Source organism: Mastigoproctus giganteus, chromosome 9 (assembly GCF_048544385.1).
Source record: "Mastigoproctus giganteus isolate SK-2022 chromosome 9, ASM4854438v1, whole genome shotgun sequence".
NCBI classification, from domain to species: Eukaryota; Metazoa; Arthropoda; class Arachnida; order Uropygi; family Thelyphonidae; genus Mastigoproctus; species Mastigoproctus giganteus.
In genome coordinates this window covers 182,184,942-182,200,006 of record NC_143583.1, presented here as the reverse complement: position 1 = coordinate 182,200,006, position 15,065 = coordinate 182,184,942, and the positions used below count along the sequence as shown (strand labels likewise).

Below are 15,065 nucleotides of genomic sequence, written 5' to 3'. Positions count from 1 at the left end.
ACATTACTATTCATTTTCTCTGCACTTCTCTCCAGATCACTCCTATCATCACTCAGTATCAAACTCATGAATCATGTATTCCCACTGAAGGTATCAGTGCTGAGGGCAATCAGGTAAGGTGTAATCACAAAACATATGCTTACCTATGTTGGCATCATTTTAAATTTTGAACAGAACTATAAATTATAGCAGTAAGCTTACTATAACACAAATACACAATATTTGAATTATGATGAGTTAGTTGCGCATCAGCAAATTTAATGCAGTCACTTAGATTAAATGTCCTTTTCCAAGATTACTGCTGGTAAAAATTAAGTTTGGTGGGAAAAAATTCTAACAATAACGATTTATGAATACTCACTTTACAGCTGTGTCCATTGTCACCATATGTAAAGAGATTTTATTTTTATGCTACTGATTTTGATATCATATTACCTCCAAAAGGTATGCAAGGTTGAGAATAGATTGGACATGAAATTTTTCCCCAGAAAAGTTTGATAAACAACAGGTTAAGTTTAATACTATGGAACAACCAATAATACATTTGCTAAGAAAGCAGTGAAAATTGTGTTTCCATCTTCAGAGTAACTAGAGGATATTGTTACAGTAATCAGAAAAAGGTAAAGTACAGCCATTATCAACCCACTGCAGGATGGAAGCCTCCTCAGCAATTCATGCTGAGGGAAATGGACCATAATCTGCCACGCTGGTCCAGTGCGGGTTGGCAGATCGACCGTATTCGGCAGTCAGAGGCTTGAACCCTGGTCTACTCAAAGAGCGTGTGTTATGCACTCCCGCTCCTGACCACTTGGCTACGGAGGCCCCTTAGTAATCAGAGTGTCATCATAACTCTACCCAACAAGGCGTGCTTGTTTGGTAGACAAGGTATCATAATTCTACCCATAAGCAGTGCTTGTTAGGTAGAGTTATGATGCGACTCATAGTTAGAATAGTGGTTATGGTCATCATCTGTAGAAAGATGGCAATCATAGCCACATAACTGGATGGTAGTCTCAATAGGAGGAATTTCTATTAACCTCTTTTTTTCCTTTTCTTCTGTCTTTTTTTTTTTTTTTTTTTTTTGCAATGTGGCCAAATTAATCATTCTCAGACGAGGAGTGTTAATCTCCTCGTCTGAGAATGCTTATCTCAGAGTATGGTTAATCTCCTGGAAACGGATTTTTTATCAATATGGTTATTTTATTTTTTATCAGTATGTCTATTATAAGTATGGTTAATATCCTGGAAACGGATTTTTTATCAAATAAAAAAAGAAAACCAACTGAAGAATATGTGCTGTTATAGGCACAATATACTAGTGCCTCACTGTGATGGATGGTCCATCCATCACAGTGAGAACTGTAGAGATGCTAAATTTGTATGCAATCTATTAGAGCAGACAAATAAGTCGAACTGGTATTACATGGGGCTATGTGCAACCCTGTGATATATCTTGCACTCCCCTCAAGTGTTATCAACTTTTTCACGTTAACTATGTTAAACTGCAAAAGCCAAAGTTACAATGGCAAATGGCAATACAACCACTCCAGGGCTTACGTAATACTTGACTTATAGAAATTCTACTTTATGTAAGTTTTTGCCAACCGGTGCAAACTTTAAAAAATCATGGAAATGTATTTTGCATCCTGTACGAATAAATGGAGGTATCATGAAAATATAATGTGAACCCATTAAAACATTGTTTTTTTTTTTTGGTAATTCGTTTCAAGACTTTGGAAATTGAAATTTTTGCTATATAACTAAGTTGTTTATCTCTCTAAAAGGATGTTTTTATAATGGAAATTGCACTGCACTTTCATTGTTCCATTTGTTCTGTTATAAGAATCAATTTTGAACACCTTTGCGATATTTTTCTAAAACACATTTCTGGAGGTCACTGCCATAAAACAATAAAAACAATTTGCACTTTCCGGTTTATTGGGCTTTTCTGTTAGCGCAATCTATTATAAATGGGTAGTAAACTCAAATCTTATTGCATTTGCTGTATACCGATAACTGAAATTCTGTGGGTTTTTACATTATGGTATTATGGTGAAATGAGTTCCCTTCACTGAAGTCTTCAATCATATAAAAAACATAAATAAATTTTCAAAATCTTCTCTTCATTCCTGTTTACTTATTACATTGGTGAAGGGAAAGGGACCAATGGAAAGTGCAAGTGCTAGGAAATGAAACAAAATTGATTTAAAAATGATGATTAATTAAGAAGCACAAAGCAGGACAAAGTTTATCATCTATTGCACGGAATTAGGTTTCGCTGCTTCAACAATGAATACTATTTTAAGGGACAATGCACATATAAAAGAACATGTTAAAGGATCAATGCATTTAAGATCAACAGTGATCACAAAACAGGTTCAGGTGCTATATCGAAAATGGAAAAGGTATTAATAATATGGATGGAAAATCAGATTCAGAAGCGAGTGCCCCTTGAGTCCAATGGCCATTCAAGCAAAAGCAAGAAGTATTTATGTGACGATATTAAGGATAAGTATGGCGAGCCCCAAACCATGTTCGTGGCAAGCAACGGGTGGTTTAATAGGTTCAAGCATCGCACTGGTTTCCAAAGCATTAAACTAGCGGTGAAGTCGCCAGTGCTGATTCTACAGCTGCAGAGAAATTTTGTGATGTGTTGGAAAAGCCCTTTCTAAACCTCCACAGCCTGCAACTTCCGCAGCAGTGTGCTTATCAACTGGAGAGTTAATTGTGGCAACGATGCTCAAAAGGTAAAACTTGCTGATGTTATGCCTGTCTCTTCTCTCTTTTTGTAATTTTATAATTTTGAAATTTTTGTAGTTTTGTACACTTTTGTAAAGAGTTCCATGGAACACAACCCTTACGTAAGCCGTGGAGTGGCTGTACTTAAAGGAAATATGCTAATATGAAATTTAAATACATTCATAAATTATAGAAACATCATACCTGTTGCTAGTTGTAAGAATTTTATGCAAGGACAAAATAAGTAAAAACCTGTTACTGCACCGCCATCAAACATATGGCTAATCTGCCATTTATTTAATAGATGAGAAACTGCTATGATAGGCTTTCAGTAATTGCTGGTCCCTCGTGACAGCAGGTTTTCTTTTAAATGAATGACAGATTAACCTTTTGGTGATGCAATTTTTTTAAAAAACAGTGCAGTTGATGGCAACGTGTTGTGAAGGCAAAGTTTCTTCTGCAGGGAATGATGTATATGTATTAACTAGGCAGTTTAAATCCTGCTAGATTAGAAAAAAATGAATTATACTTATGGGAGGAGAGTGTAAATAAAATATCAAATTCAAAAGGCATGCCACGTGGTGTTTTGAATGATTGCATAGTTTCACCATAAAGCTATAAAAGGGTTGAGTGGAGCATGTGCTGACAGCATCTTTACTCTTTTTCAGACATAAATTGAAAAGAATGGTTGTGCACAGTAGATGCACAGAAATTTTTTCTCAGCCAGAATGTAATTGATGGAATAAACTCCCACCTAGTTTTGGAAGTGAGTAGTTGTAATTAAACACTGTGCATCAAAGTCGGGTTTTTTTTTTTTTTTTTGTTTTGCTGATCAATTCTGTATAATTTTGATTCCTTACATCAATTTGCCAATACTGATACTTACTAAACTTTTTTTTTTTTTTTTTTTTTTTAAATTATGATAATGACTATGAATTGTTAATTTCAGGCTATTCTTGTTTATTGGGCTACCAGTAACTTCATAACGCTTGGGCAGGTTGCCCTCCTAAGATGGGATCCAGTTCGAGAATGGTTCAAGATTCCAAAGAGGATACAGTACAATCCACAAATATTGCCTATTAAAAAAAAGGGATTTATTGGAGAGATTAAAGAAAGTATGTACAAATCGATAACTAATCAATTGATAACTAAATATTACTTTTCAATTTAAATTTGTCAAACTGGTTATTTCTATTCTATGTTTTGTGGAGATCTCGACATGAAAGACTGATAAAATCCATAGTACTCCAGTCTTCTGAATGGGTTGGGATTAAGAATCCACAGTTAAGAATCCACATTAGTTTTCAATTTTTTTAGTTGTAATTACTCAATACATGTGAAGATTATTCCAGAGAACAGAAATAAAAAGAACAAGTGAGGAAGAAGCAAAATTAGTTCAGCAAGTTTAGATTTGAACCGTCAGTATATGGACTAATTGCACATTTTCAAAGTGTTCTGGAACAAAAAAAGTTGTTTGAAACCACTTGCAGTGCAGCGGAATTAACTATATACAGTAAACCCCCGCTATTCGCGATCGCTGATTTAATATAAAATGAAACCAAAAAAAATGTGAATTTTAAAGCGCCGTGAATATTTTCCACCATAAAAAAACATGGGCGTGGCTAAAATTATCTTTCCCGGTCAAAATTATCTTTCGCGCTCAGTGGGTGGGGGGGAGAGGGGTGACAAAATCGCAAGCGTGGATGTTTCTCGCTAATCCTTGTTCAGTATGTGTTATGCACTTGTCATGGAAGGTTTCATCATTTGCTTTTAATTTCATCATCATCATCAGCCATTTTCAATCCACTGCAGGATGAAGGCCTCTCCAGCAACTTTCCAGTTCCTTCTGTTTTGAGCACTGGCCATCCATTTACTACCCACAAACTCATGAATTTCATCTATCCATCTCCGCCTTTGTCTTCCAGGTTTTCTTCTAGCTCCTCTTGGATACCATTCTGTTATTTTCTTAGTCCATCTGTCATCATGTCTTCGAGCTATGTGTCCTGCCCAAGACCATTTTAGTTCTTTAGTTTTGATAAGAATGTCCTTTACTTGAGTTTGTTGCCTAATCCATGTGTTTCTCTTCTTATCTAACAGTCTGATTCCCAATGTGATTCGTTCCATTCTTCGCTGTGTAGTTCTCAGCTTCTCTTCCATTCTTTTGGTGAGTGCCCAAGTTTCACTTCCATAAGTCATGGTGGGGAGTATACATTGGTTCATTATTTTACGTTTCAGACAAACTGGGATATTGCTCTTCAGTATGTGACTATATTTCCTGAATGCTATCCATCCAAAATTTATTCTTCTCTTGACTTCCAGCCATTTATCATTATTACAGCTAATAACTTGTCCCAGATAAGTATATGACTCCACCTTTTCAATTACTGCTCCTTCAATCATTATTTCCCTTTCTGTGGCATACTTGTTCATCATTACTTTTGTTTTAGCCATATTCATCTTTAGTCCAAAATCCTTACTAGCTCTGCATAACTGATTAAGATTTTCCTCTATGGAGTCAAATGCCTTTTCATAATCCACAAATGCCAGGCATAATGGTGTTTTATATTCATTTGCTTTCTCCATTAGCTGTGATATTACATGAAGGTGATCCATAGTTGAGAATCCTGTCCTAAAGCCAGCTTGCTCTTTCGGTTGATTCTCATCAAGTATTCTTTCTAATCTGTTAGTAATGACCCTTGTGAACAACTTGTAGATGTGGGATAACAAGCTAATTGGTCTATAATTTCCAATTTCTGATTTATCTCCTTTCTTATGCAGCAAAACTATGATTGCATTATTCCAACTCTACAGTAACTTCATCTTCCCCCAGGGCTTTCTGATTCTTCATTTTCTTCAATGCATGTTCTACCTCATCATGAAGAATATTGGGTATGTCGTATGTGTTGCTACTTTGCAATCCATCTTCCCCACTGCTGGCATCATTCCCCTGCTCCTTGTATAATTCTCTATAGTAGTCTTCTGCTATTTGAGTTATGCCTTCTCTGCTGTTTGTAAGTACACCATCGCTATTCTTCAGTTTCAGTATCATTTGTCTTTCTGTATTACTGCTGATTTAAATCCTTTGTTTTCCCTTAATGCTTGTTCTACTTTTCTTGTGTTAAATCTTCTTATGTCCTCTCTGAGTCTCTTTCTAATGGCTTTGCATAACTCAGTATACTCAATTTTCTCCCTGTCAGTGTTTTTCTTGCTTTTCATTTGTCGTCTTCGGTTCATCATGACAAGTGTTTCTTGACTAATTTTTTCTTCTTTGGATTTCTTTTTCCCTATAGGTTTCTTGGGCTTTATCACTTTCAAAAAGTTGTAATATTCCTCGTCGATATCTTGGTCCTCAGCAGTCTGCAGAAGCTCATACTTGTTCTTAAGTTCCAGTACATACTGCTTTTTCTCCTCTTCTGTTATCTCAAAGACCTTTGTATTATTTACTCGAGTCAGTTTTTTCCTTTCCTTTCCTACATCTATATCAAGTGTACATCTTACCATTCTGTGATCACTTCCAACATTTACCTTATTCAGGACGGTGACATCATTCACAATATATCTTCTGTTAGTGAGGATGAAGTCGATTTCATTAGTAGTTAATCCGTTTGGACTCTTCCATGTCCACTTTCTGTTCACCCTTTTCTTGAAGAAAGATTCTGCAAATTCCACAAGTCTTTCACCTCTTTCATTTCTTTCACCAATTCCAAAATTTCCTATAGTTCCCCTTTCTGCGCTGTTTTGTCTTTTTCCAACCTTAGCATTGAAGTCTCCCGTAATAATAGTGTAGTGGGTTTTCTGCTCATCTAGAAGACTCTCAATTTCGGTGTACATTTCTTCAACCTCTTCATCATCATGGCTCGATGTTGGTGCATAAATCATTATAATCTTTAGCTTGTATCTCTTAGAAATCTTGAGTATTAGTCTTGACACTCTTGGTGATGTACTTTTGAATTCCAAAATGTTGTTTTTAAAATCTTTATGGACCAGAAACCCAACTCCACCTTCACTCCTTTCACTGTTTCCATTGATGTACAGCAGATTTCCACTTGATAAACTTATAAGTGATTCATTTCTTCTTCTTGTTTCAGCCAAACCGATGATATTCCAATTCACATTTTCTAATTCCTTTTCCAGCTCTAATATCCTGTCTTCACCGATGAGTGTTCTTACGTTATAACAGGCCAAGTTCAGTTTCCGTGCATGGCAGCCTGGTCGTACCCAGAGATTCTTAGCACCCTCTGCTTCCACTCTAATCCTCTCGCTGCCGTAAGAGGGAGAGTGAAAGCCGCTGGGGACTGAGGGCCATTTGTTTCGTTGTGCTTTCATATTGCTGGAGGGTTTGGTCTTTTCCTCTTCACGCTGACCAGGCGTCTTGAAGAGAACCACTCTACACGTTCGTTGCCACCTAAGTGACGTAACAGGGCTTACCATCGAGAAGGTGTGCATGAGTGGATTTTAGGGAGGCAGGCCAACCGGACTTCTCCTAAATCTTCTGTAATAGAGAGATATTGGATCCATCAGTGTTTTAGGCTGAGTGTCTGATAACACACAGGATATCTGTTCCCCTCTAAGCCCCCTTTTAATTTATATGCTTATAAATTGAATAAATTTATCAATTTTTTATATTGATAAATATCAATTAATTGATATTTATCTATTATAAATTGAATAAATTTATCAATTTATAAATTGATATTTATAAATATCATATCTTTTTTGTACGCATATCAATTTATAAATTGATATGCTTACAAAAATGATAAATCTACCGTTTTGCAGTGTAAAACAGACTTTTTCGAGTGTGTTAACAGAAGAAAGTGACTTTATTTGGACAAGTTCTTTCTAACCCCTGCCAAAAATATGGCTACGAATAACAAGAGAAATGTGAAAATATCAAAGAGGTGATGACATTAGCGAATAAAATTGAGTTTTTAGACAAATTTCTAATGGTGAAAGTGTCTTCTCAGTGGCAAAACATTATAAAATCAATGAGTCAAGGGTACGATCAATCAAAAAATCAGAAGAAAAAATTTGCCATAGTGTCCGTGAAAACGCGCTAATTGCTTCAAAAATTTGCTCTGTAACTCGTGATGTTAAATTAGAAAAAATGGAAAAGGCTTTAAATCTGTGGATAGAAGACCAAACTCAAAATAAAATTCTGTTAAGTTCACTCATCATTCGTGAAAAGGCAAAACTCCTTTATCAACGGCGCCTCCGTAGCCAGGTGGGAAGGAGCAGCAGTACGTAGCACATGTTTCTTGATTAGACCGGGGTTCGAGCCCGTCACCACCAAATATGGAGGATGCGGAAAGGTCAGGAAATGACCACCGCATATCCCGGAGCAATATGGCCTTAGTTGCTAATGCTCCTAAAAACCAAATAACAACAACCTTTATCAACACTTTAGCGAAACTGGAGATAGCATTGGCGGGATAAGTTTTTTAGCTAGCAAAACACGCTGGTTTGAAAGATTTGTTTGAAATTTCTAATAAATATTACATTTAATATTAAATTGTTTCTTATTTTCATTTCGATGTCATATGCTTGCATTTCACTATGTACATAGTCATATTATGAAGGTACGTATAATACATACGTAGACAAAATTTTAGACTAGTTTTTCTTATATATTTCATACTTTGGAACGGAACCCCTTTATTACTATGGGAGCCATAACTCAGTATTCACGTTTTCGGTATTTGCGACATTTCTCAGGAACGTAACCCCCCGCGAATAGCAGGGGTTTACTGTAATATTGGTGTAAATACACCATAGTTTACCCATACACTACATACGTAGTTCAAATTTATAGGTAAACTATGGTGTATCTACACCGATATTATATAGTTAATTTGTAGAGTATATAGACAAGATTGTTTACAGTCATACAAAATTCCGAACTGTGTAGAATTCAGTTTCTGTATAGCAAAGCAATGTCTCAGTGAGAAGAAATACTTGCAGAATGAGTTTCCAATGAGAGTTTTTGATTAATCTGATTATGCTTTTCCACAGAGTCAAGGTTGGTCAGTGTGAGGGAAGGAAAGGGGAAAAAATACTCACACAACATTTTCATCAGTAGTGGACTGCAACTGATGAAAATGCTTGGATTTAAATATCTGGATTTTAAAGAATACTTCAATGTGTATATAGCTGTCAACCTTTAAAATATGGAACATGTATTAACTATTGGGAAGTACTGATGCCATGGAATGACAGCTGAAATTGACTTTGAAAATGAAGTTAGATTGGATAATTTTGGACTGTTATGTCATGCTATTTTCTGAGTGAATATAGCCTTTACAACAATGTTAAACCTCTTTTTTTTAATATTGGAAACTAAAGTGGAGCTCCTAAACAAATAAGAATCTTAGTGATTAAAAGTTGAGAGGGGTGGGTTTTTTTTTTAGCCCTAGTTTTCAGGTAAGTTACTGTAGGCCTTATTAATATGTGTTTTACCATTCAATATTCTTAAATTTATTTTTTTAATTAGTTTAGAATTGCTAATGCTGTATTAAAAAATGTAAGCATAGATTTGTAGACATTTTATTTAAAATATTCAGCAAGAAGTTTGTTTTATCAGGCAAACATTTCTAAAACAAACTAATCTCATCTCTGTTGAATACACATACAGTTAGGCTATAAAATTTTAGAATTTCGGATATATTATTTAATGAATACATTCATTAAATAATTCATCACTAACATTTGAACTTTCTCCATAAATGTCTCAAAAAACAATATTATATCTATTTCGGAAATTTACTAGCCATCCCCCACTTTCCATAAATCCATCATGATTAAGACCTTTAACAAATTTTTCAGCCATTTCAGAAATAAGTCTTAACAGAATATTCTTTTCTCAATACCAAGGAGACTAATTTAATGCCTATCTGGATAACCTAAAATTTTCATTTGTTTCTTACTGTTAAGGGATTGGGTATATTCTGAATCGATACTCTTTACTAGATAAGTGAAATCTTATTTACTCGATAAGTTTAAAGTATATTATGAGGAATTCAAAATTCAGCAGTAATTACAGACTTCTTATCACCATTTTCTCTACTTGAATGACTTTAATTTTAGCTGCAGTTACAGATTTGAGTTTCTCTTTGGTGCATCTGTACAGTGCAAAAAACTTTTACTAAATTGTATATATGTGTCTACTCTGAAAACAGAATTGACAAAATCAGATGACCTCCTGTATTTATGTTCAGTACTCGAATTTTGTTCTTTACGTAATACTCTGAAACTGCCAATACAGTTCATTCTAACCAAACAAATTTACTGTAGAGCATGCATGCATAAACATCTCATTATTTTATACAGTGGTGTGTCCCCTCAGATGTGTCTTCTGCCAATTTCCACTTGGATTTATCCCGTGCAAAAACATTTGGTGTTGATTTAGTTTTGTGGGACTGAGTCATAAAAATGTTGGGTTATGAAAAAATGTCTTTAAATGAATTTTGAGTTAAAAGAATTTTAAAGCAGTATCCTTATAGAGGTTTTGATGGGCAATTGTTGGAATTTGTGATATTGAGGAATTTGGCTTATTGATAATCAGTTTGTTGAGACATACTGTATTAGTTATTCAAGATTATTTATTTTATTACATATATTCCATTGATTTTTTTTTTTTTTTTTTTTTTTGCAGGTTACACTAATGCAAAAATTGCAAGAATACTTGATGAAAGAAATAGAGTTGATGAAATTCAATTCAAGAAGGCAGGTACTGGACCTATACAGAAAACATACCGTTATGATCCCACAAGGCAAAACCCTGTCAGTGCATCACAGAAAAAGGGATGAGTTAGAAAGTATAGCCATAGTGTACATTGTCATATAGTTTGCCTAATTTTTAATTAACTTTATATTGTTAATAATAATGAACAGGATATGTATTACATTTTAAGATCATAAAATAAATTGCACAGTTTAACTTGTCAGAATAGTTCAGTAATCCACTTGACATACCCTCTGTGTTTCATTTGCCACTCAAATTTTCATGATTTCAGCAATACTGGTAAACATATGGAACAAATTGTTTTACACTGCAATTCTATCTCATTCATATTTTGTTTTGGTCCTAGTCAACTCAAAGTTAACAGCTGTATTTTTAACTCAATTTTAATTGTAATTTTATGCCGTGATGCAGTAAATATTATCGTTTATTGGCAAATTTCTCAGATTTCGATGCAACATTTTTTGTGAGAATAGCTTTGAGCTTTTGACATTTTTTTTTTTTTTTTTTTTTTTTGTAAAAAATTCAATTTCTTATGTTAAAATTTTAGAAAACAACAAATAAAAAGGATGATGCACAATTGGCTAAAATATAACAGTGATCACAAAATCCAGAAAACATTCTGAATATTATACAGGGGTATTTCAGTGTCATAGTTAAAACCTAATCAAATTTGTATGTTTTTACCTGCTTGGAATTCTGATCATGGAGTGACATTCTGCTCTCACTACAGATTAAGCTGCAAGTTCTCATCACTAAGGCTTGGGCTTATATTCAACTTCAAAACAATTTCATTATTCATGATTGTACCTGTATTTCAGGTATCTTTTTAAGTCGTGTAGCACCAGAATAGATGAATCCACTACACATTTAAAAATCTGAGACACCAGGACAGCTGTTTTGAAGCATACTGTCTTCTCTTTACCTGGCAGGTGATCTCTATTATCAAATGTATACTGAATAATGTATTTTGTCTAAGTGAACAATCAAATTCTGTATAGAAGTAAAGCTTTCATTTAAAAAAGAACTGTCATGTTTAACTTTAACTTTTAGAATTGAGCTGTATTAGCCCTAAATTGAATTACCACTACAATACAATAAGATTGTAGGGGTAATTCAATTTAGTAGTTGAAACACAAAGTTGTTATACTTTACCTGCATTCCATTTTAATCATGGAGACACTTTCTGCTCTCAATGGAAACAAAGCTCTTGGCACTAAGTTGTGGGCTTATGTTCACCTTAGAGACAAATATACCATTACACTGGTCAGCATGGCTTCTGATGTTTCTAAAATTCATGGTGCTTATGGGCATATTCTTAGTGTTAATTCTAAAAAAAACTTTTTACCTATCACATACAGCTTTTTTGCAAATGGTAAGAATTGTTTCCTTAGATATAGATTCTGCATATGTGCAATATCCATACCACTTCCTTTGTGGCGCCTCCGTAGCCAGGTGGGAAGGAGCAGCAGTGTGCAGCACACGCTTCTTGATTAGACCGGGGTTCGAGCCCGTCACCACCAAATACGGATGATGCGGAAAGGTCAGGAAATGGCCACCGCATAACCCGGAGCAATATGGCCTAAGCTGCTAATGCTCCTAAAAACCAAAACAACAACAACAACTTCCTTTGTGACTGATAGGTATAAATGTACCCAGACATGTTTAGATATGTCAAACCGGCAAGACAGGCAGCTTTATAAACCCATGAAGTGTTTCTTCCGCATTCATTTTTCTGGTGCAGTCATGCTAACTAGTACAGCAGACTGTCGAAATAACGGAACATTTGAGCTAACGGCACATTGAGATCAGATGTTTACCTACAGCACAGGTGTATGTAAACGAATTTGGGAATGAGAGTAGCCGAGTAGACTTGTGCAGGCGAAGTTTTTACGGCTCCGGAAAATACAGAAGGTTTTTTTTTTTGTTTGTTTTTTTAACTTAAATTGGCACATTAACTTATTTTCTAGAGTAGCTTTATATTCCTAGTTACGATGCTTAGTTTAAATTTTAACTTAGATACAGATTTTATAGGTTATTACTTAGTATCAGGGGCTCCTCCGTAGCTAGGTGGGAAGGAGCAGCAGTGCATAGCACATGCTTCTTGATTAGACCGGGGTTCGAGCCCGTTACCACCAAATACGGAGGATGCGGAAAAGTCAGGGAATGACCACCGCATATTCGCGGAGCAATATGGTCTTAGTTGCTAATGCTCCTAAAAACCAAATAACAACAACAACAACTTAGTATCGGTAAGAGTATCCAATCCACATGTTTTACAAGTTTTGCAGCTCCGGCGAACGGTAAATGTTTTTTAGCTATATTTGGCTGCTTTATTCACTAATTGTTATATTAAATTTTATTTTCTATAAGTAGCTTATGAGTCCAAAGCAGATTCCATCATTGAATCCTTGGTTTATTCTGAATTGAGACAGCGAGATTTTGGAGGTTAATTAATACTTAGGTGTCCTTAGATTTACCGTTCGTAACTTGCCACAATTTGTTATACGATATGTTACATCCCGAACTAGATAGCGTTAGCTTAGTATAGTATAATATATAATATTATCAGTTAATCAGTAAAATTTATTAATCTTGTTAAACTTCATTGTCAATTGAATTGTACTTTTTAACTAAATATATATAACAACTTAGATTTTACAAACATAACGTAATTAATTAATACATAACTTGATACGGAAGTTATAAAACTGAACTCAAAGATAATACTCGATACCGAAAAAATATATTAGTAAAATAATAAGAGGAGTGTACCTCAATATAGTACATAGAACACTTCCGTATGATACCCTCCAGAAATTAAAACGGGAAAAACGAAAAAATCGACAACTTACCGGTACATTAGAGTAAAATATAAATAATTAAATAATCAATTTAACACAATTCAAATCAATTTAAAACAATTAAAAATCAAATTAACGCAATTAAAGAATCTAACAAAAATATTCAAAACGATTTTCCTTCCTTTAGTGACAAAGCTTTTCGACCGTATGTCGTGATTACAGGAATGAATATTACCGAATCGGGTTAAACCTGAAACTTAAATAGTGATTATTTGTCTTCGTGCATGCGCGTAAAGGTCATCAGAGATCAAATATGGCTGCTGAACATTAACAGAATTCTCGTGAAATTTAATTTCAATGGTTTCTGCAATTAATAGTCGCATATAATTACGTTGAACATTAAATATTTTGGCCTCGTTAAATAAAAAAGTATGTTTTTCGTTAATGGCATGAAAGGCTAATCTGACGCTGCTGGACGAGAAACATGAACTGAGGCTTCATGTTGATTTACATGAATATTAAGAGAAAATCGCATCGAACCTTGGTAAGACGAGTCGCAATCACCGCAAGAAATGTTGTATACCAGATCATTAATTTGTGTTGCGAACGCAGAAAGAGCCGAGCGATTGTTCAGTATAGTGTGTAACTTCCATATTGGCCTAGCTACAATTTTAAATTCGGTATCTTTAAAGAATCTGTTAAGCTGTTTGTGCCACTGTTCAACATATGGGACAGAAATAAAGTATTTTTTGATATTACTATTGTTGATTGGTGTAGTATTTTGTATCCTATCCTTAGCCTGTACCCTAATTCGGTTAATTGTGGTAATGGAATAACCTTTGTTTAAGAATCTGCTAGTTAATATTTGTATTTCTGAGTCCAAAGCAGATTCCGTCGTTGAATATTTATAGGTATTTAGAAATTGATTAAAGATAATCGATTTTTTTGTAGGTGAACGGGTGATAGCTATTATAATGTGGAAGCATACCGGTGTTTGTAGGTTTTCGATAGATGCTAAATTGTATTTTATTCGAGTCCAGGGTAAGCGTGAAATTTAGAAAGTTTAATGATTTTGTATCCATATCCTCCCTTTCCAATGTAAATTTCAGTCTAGAATGAATATTATTAAACGAATGTAAAATGTCTTGGATAGTACTACTATCGGTAATAACTAGAACATCGTCTAAATACCTCCCATAGTATGTGATACGGGGTCGAAAAGGTGTCAAATGTATATGCTCAATCGTTGAGAGATAGATCTCTGACATTAACCCACTCAGGCTCAAACCCATTGGTAATCCAAAAATTTGTTTCTACACATTGGATGCCCCTCGAAGGATCTAAATTGAGGTCCCATCAAGCTCTCAGCTACCTACATCAGTGCCAGAGCTTCCACTTGATCATCATGCAACACATTGGCAACCCCAAATGCAGAATGCACTGGTCCAACAGGAACTAGTACTTGTTGGTGACTCCATTGTTAGGGAAGTGGTGAACATGGTATGTAAAGGGGATAGGTGGAACAGGACCAGGGTATGTCTGCCATGGGCAAAGGTTGATGACATTGTAGAGCCGATATCATCTTTTAAGGGCACAAAAGGTGATATTGTTGTACACGTTGGCACTAATGATATTAAGAGTAGGAGACCAGTGGAATTACTTAGCAAGTACGGGTCACCATTGAAAAAAAGCCATGAATTCGGGTTGAATTTGAAAGTGTCTGCAATTCTGCCCAGACACGATAGGAGGGAGTATATGATGAGAGCCTTGTCGATCAATTTGGC

At 34.9% G+C, this 15,065-nt stretch overlaps 1 protein-coding gene across 1 annotated transcript in view; it reads left to right on the top strand.

Annotated features, from left to right (window-relative positions):
- The window catches only part of OXA1L (OXA1L mitochondrial inner membrane protein), an 88,483-nt gene extending 77,813 nt beyond the window's left edge, over positions 1–10,670 (top strand). The window contains exons 8-9 of the mRNA XM_090382107.1: positions 3,689–3,854; positions 10,391–10,670. Coding sequence (XP_090238233.1) covers positions 3,689–3,854; positions 10,391–10,545 — 321 coding nt within the window. The 3' untranslated portion in view covers positions 10,546–10,670. The remainder of the gene's footprint in view (positions 1–3,688; positions 3,855–10,390) is intronic.
- The last annotated feature ends 4,395 nt before the right edge of the window (positions 10,671–15,065 follow it).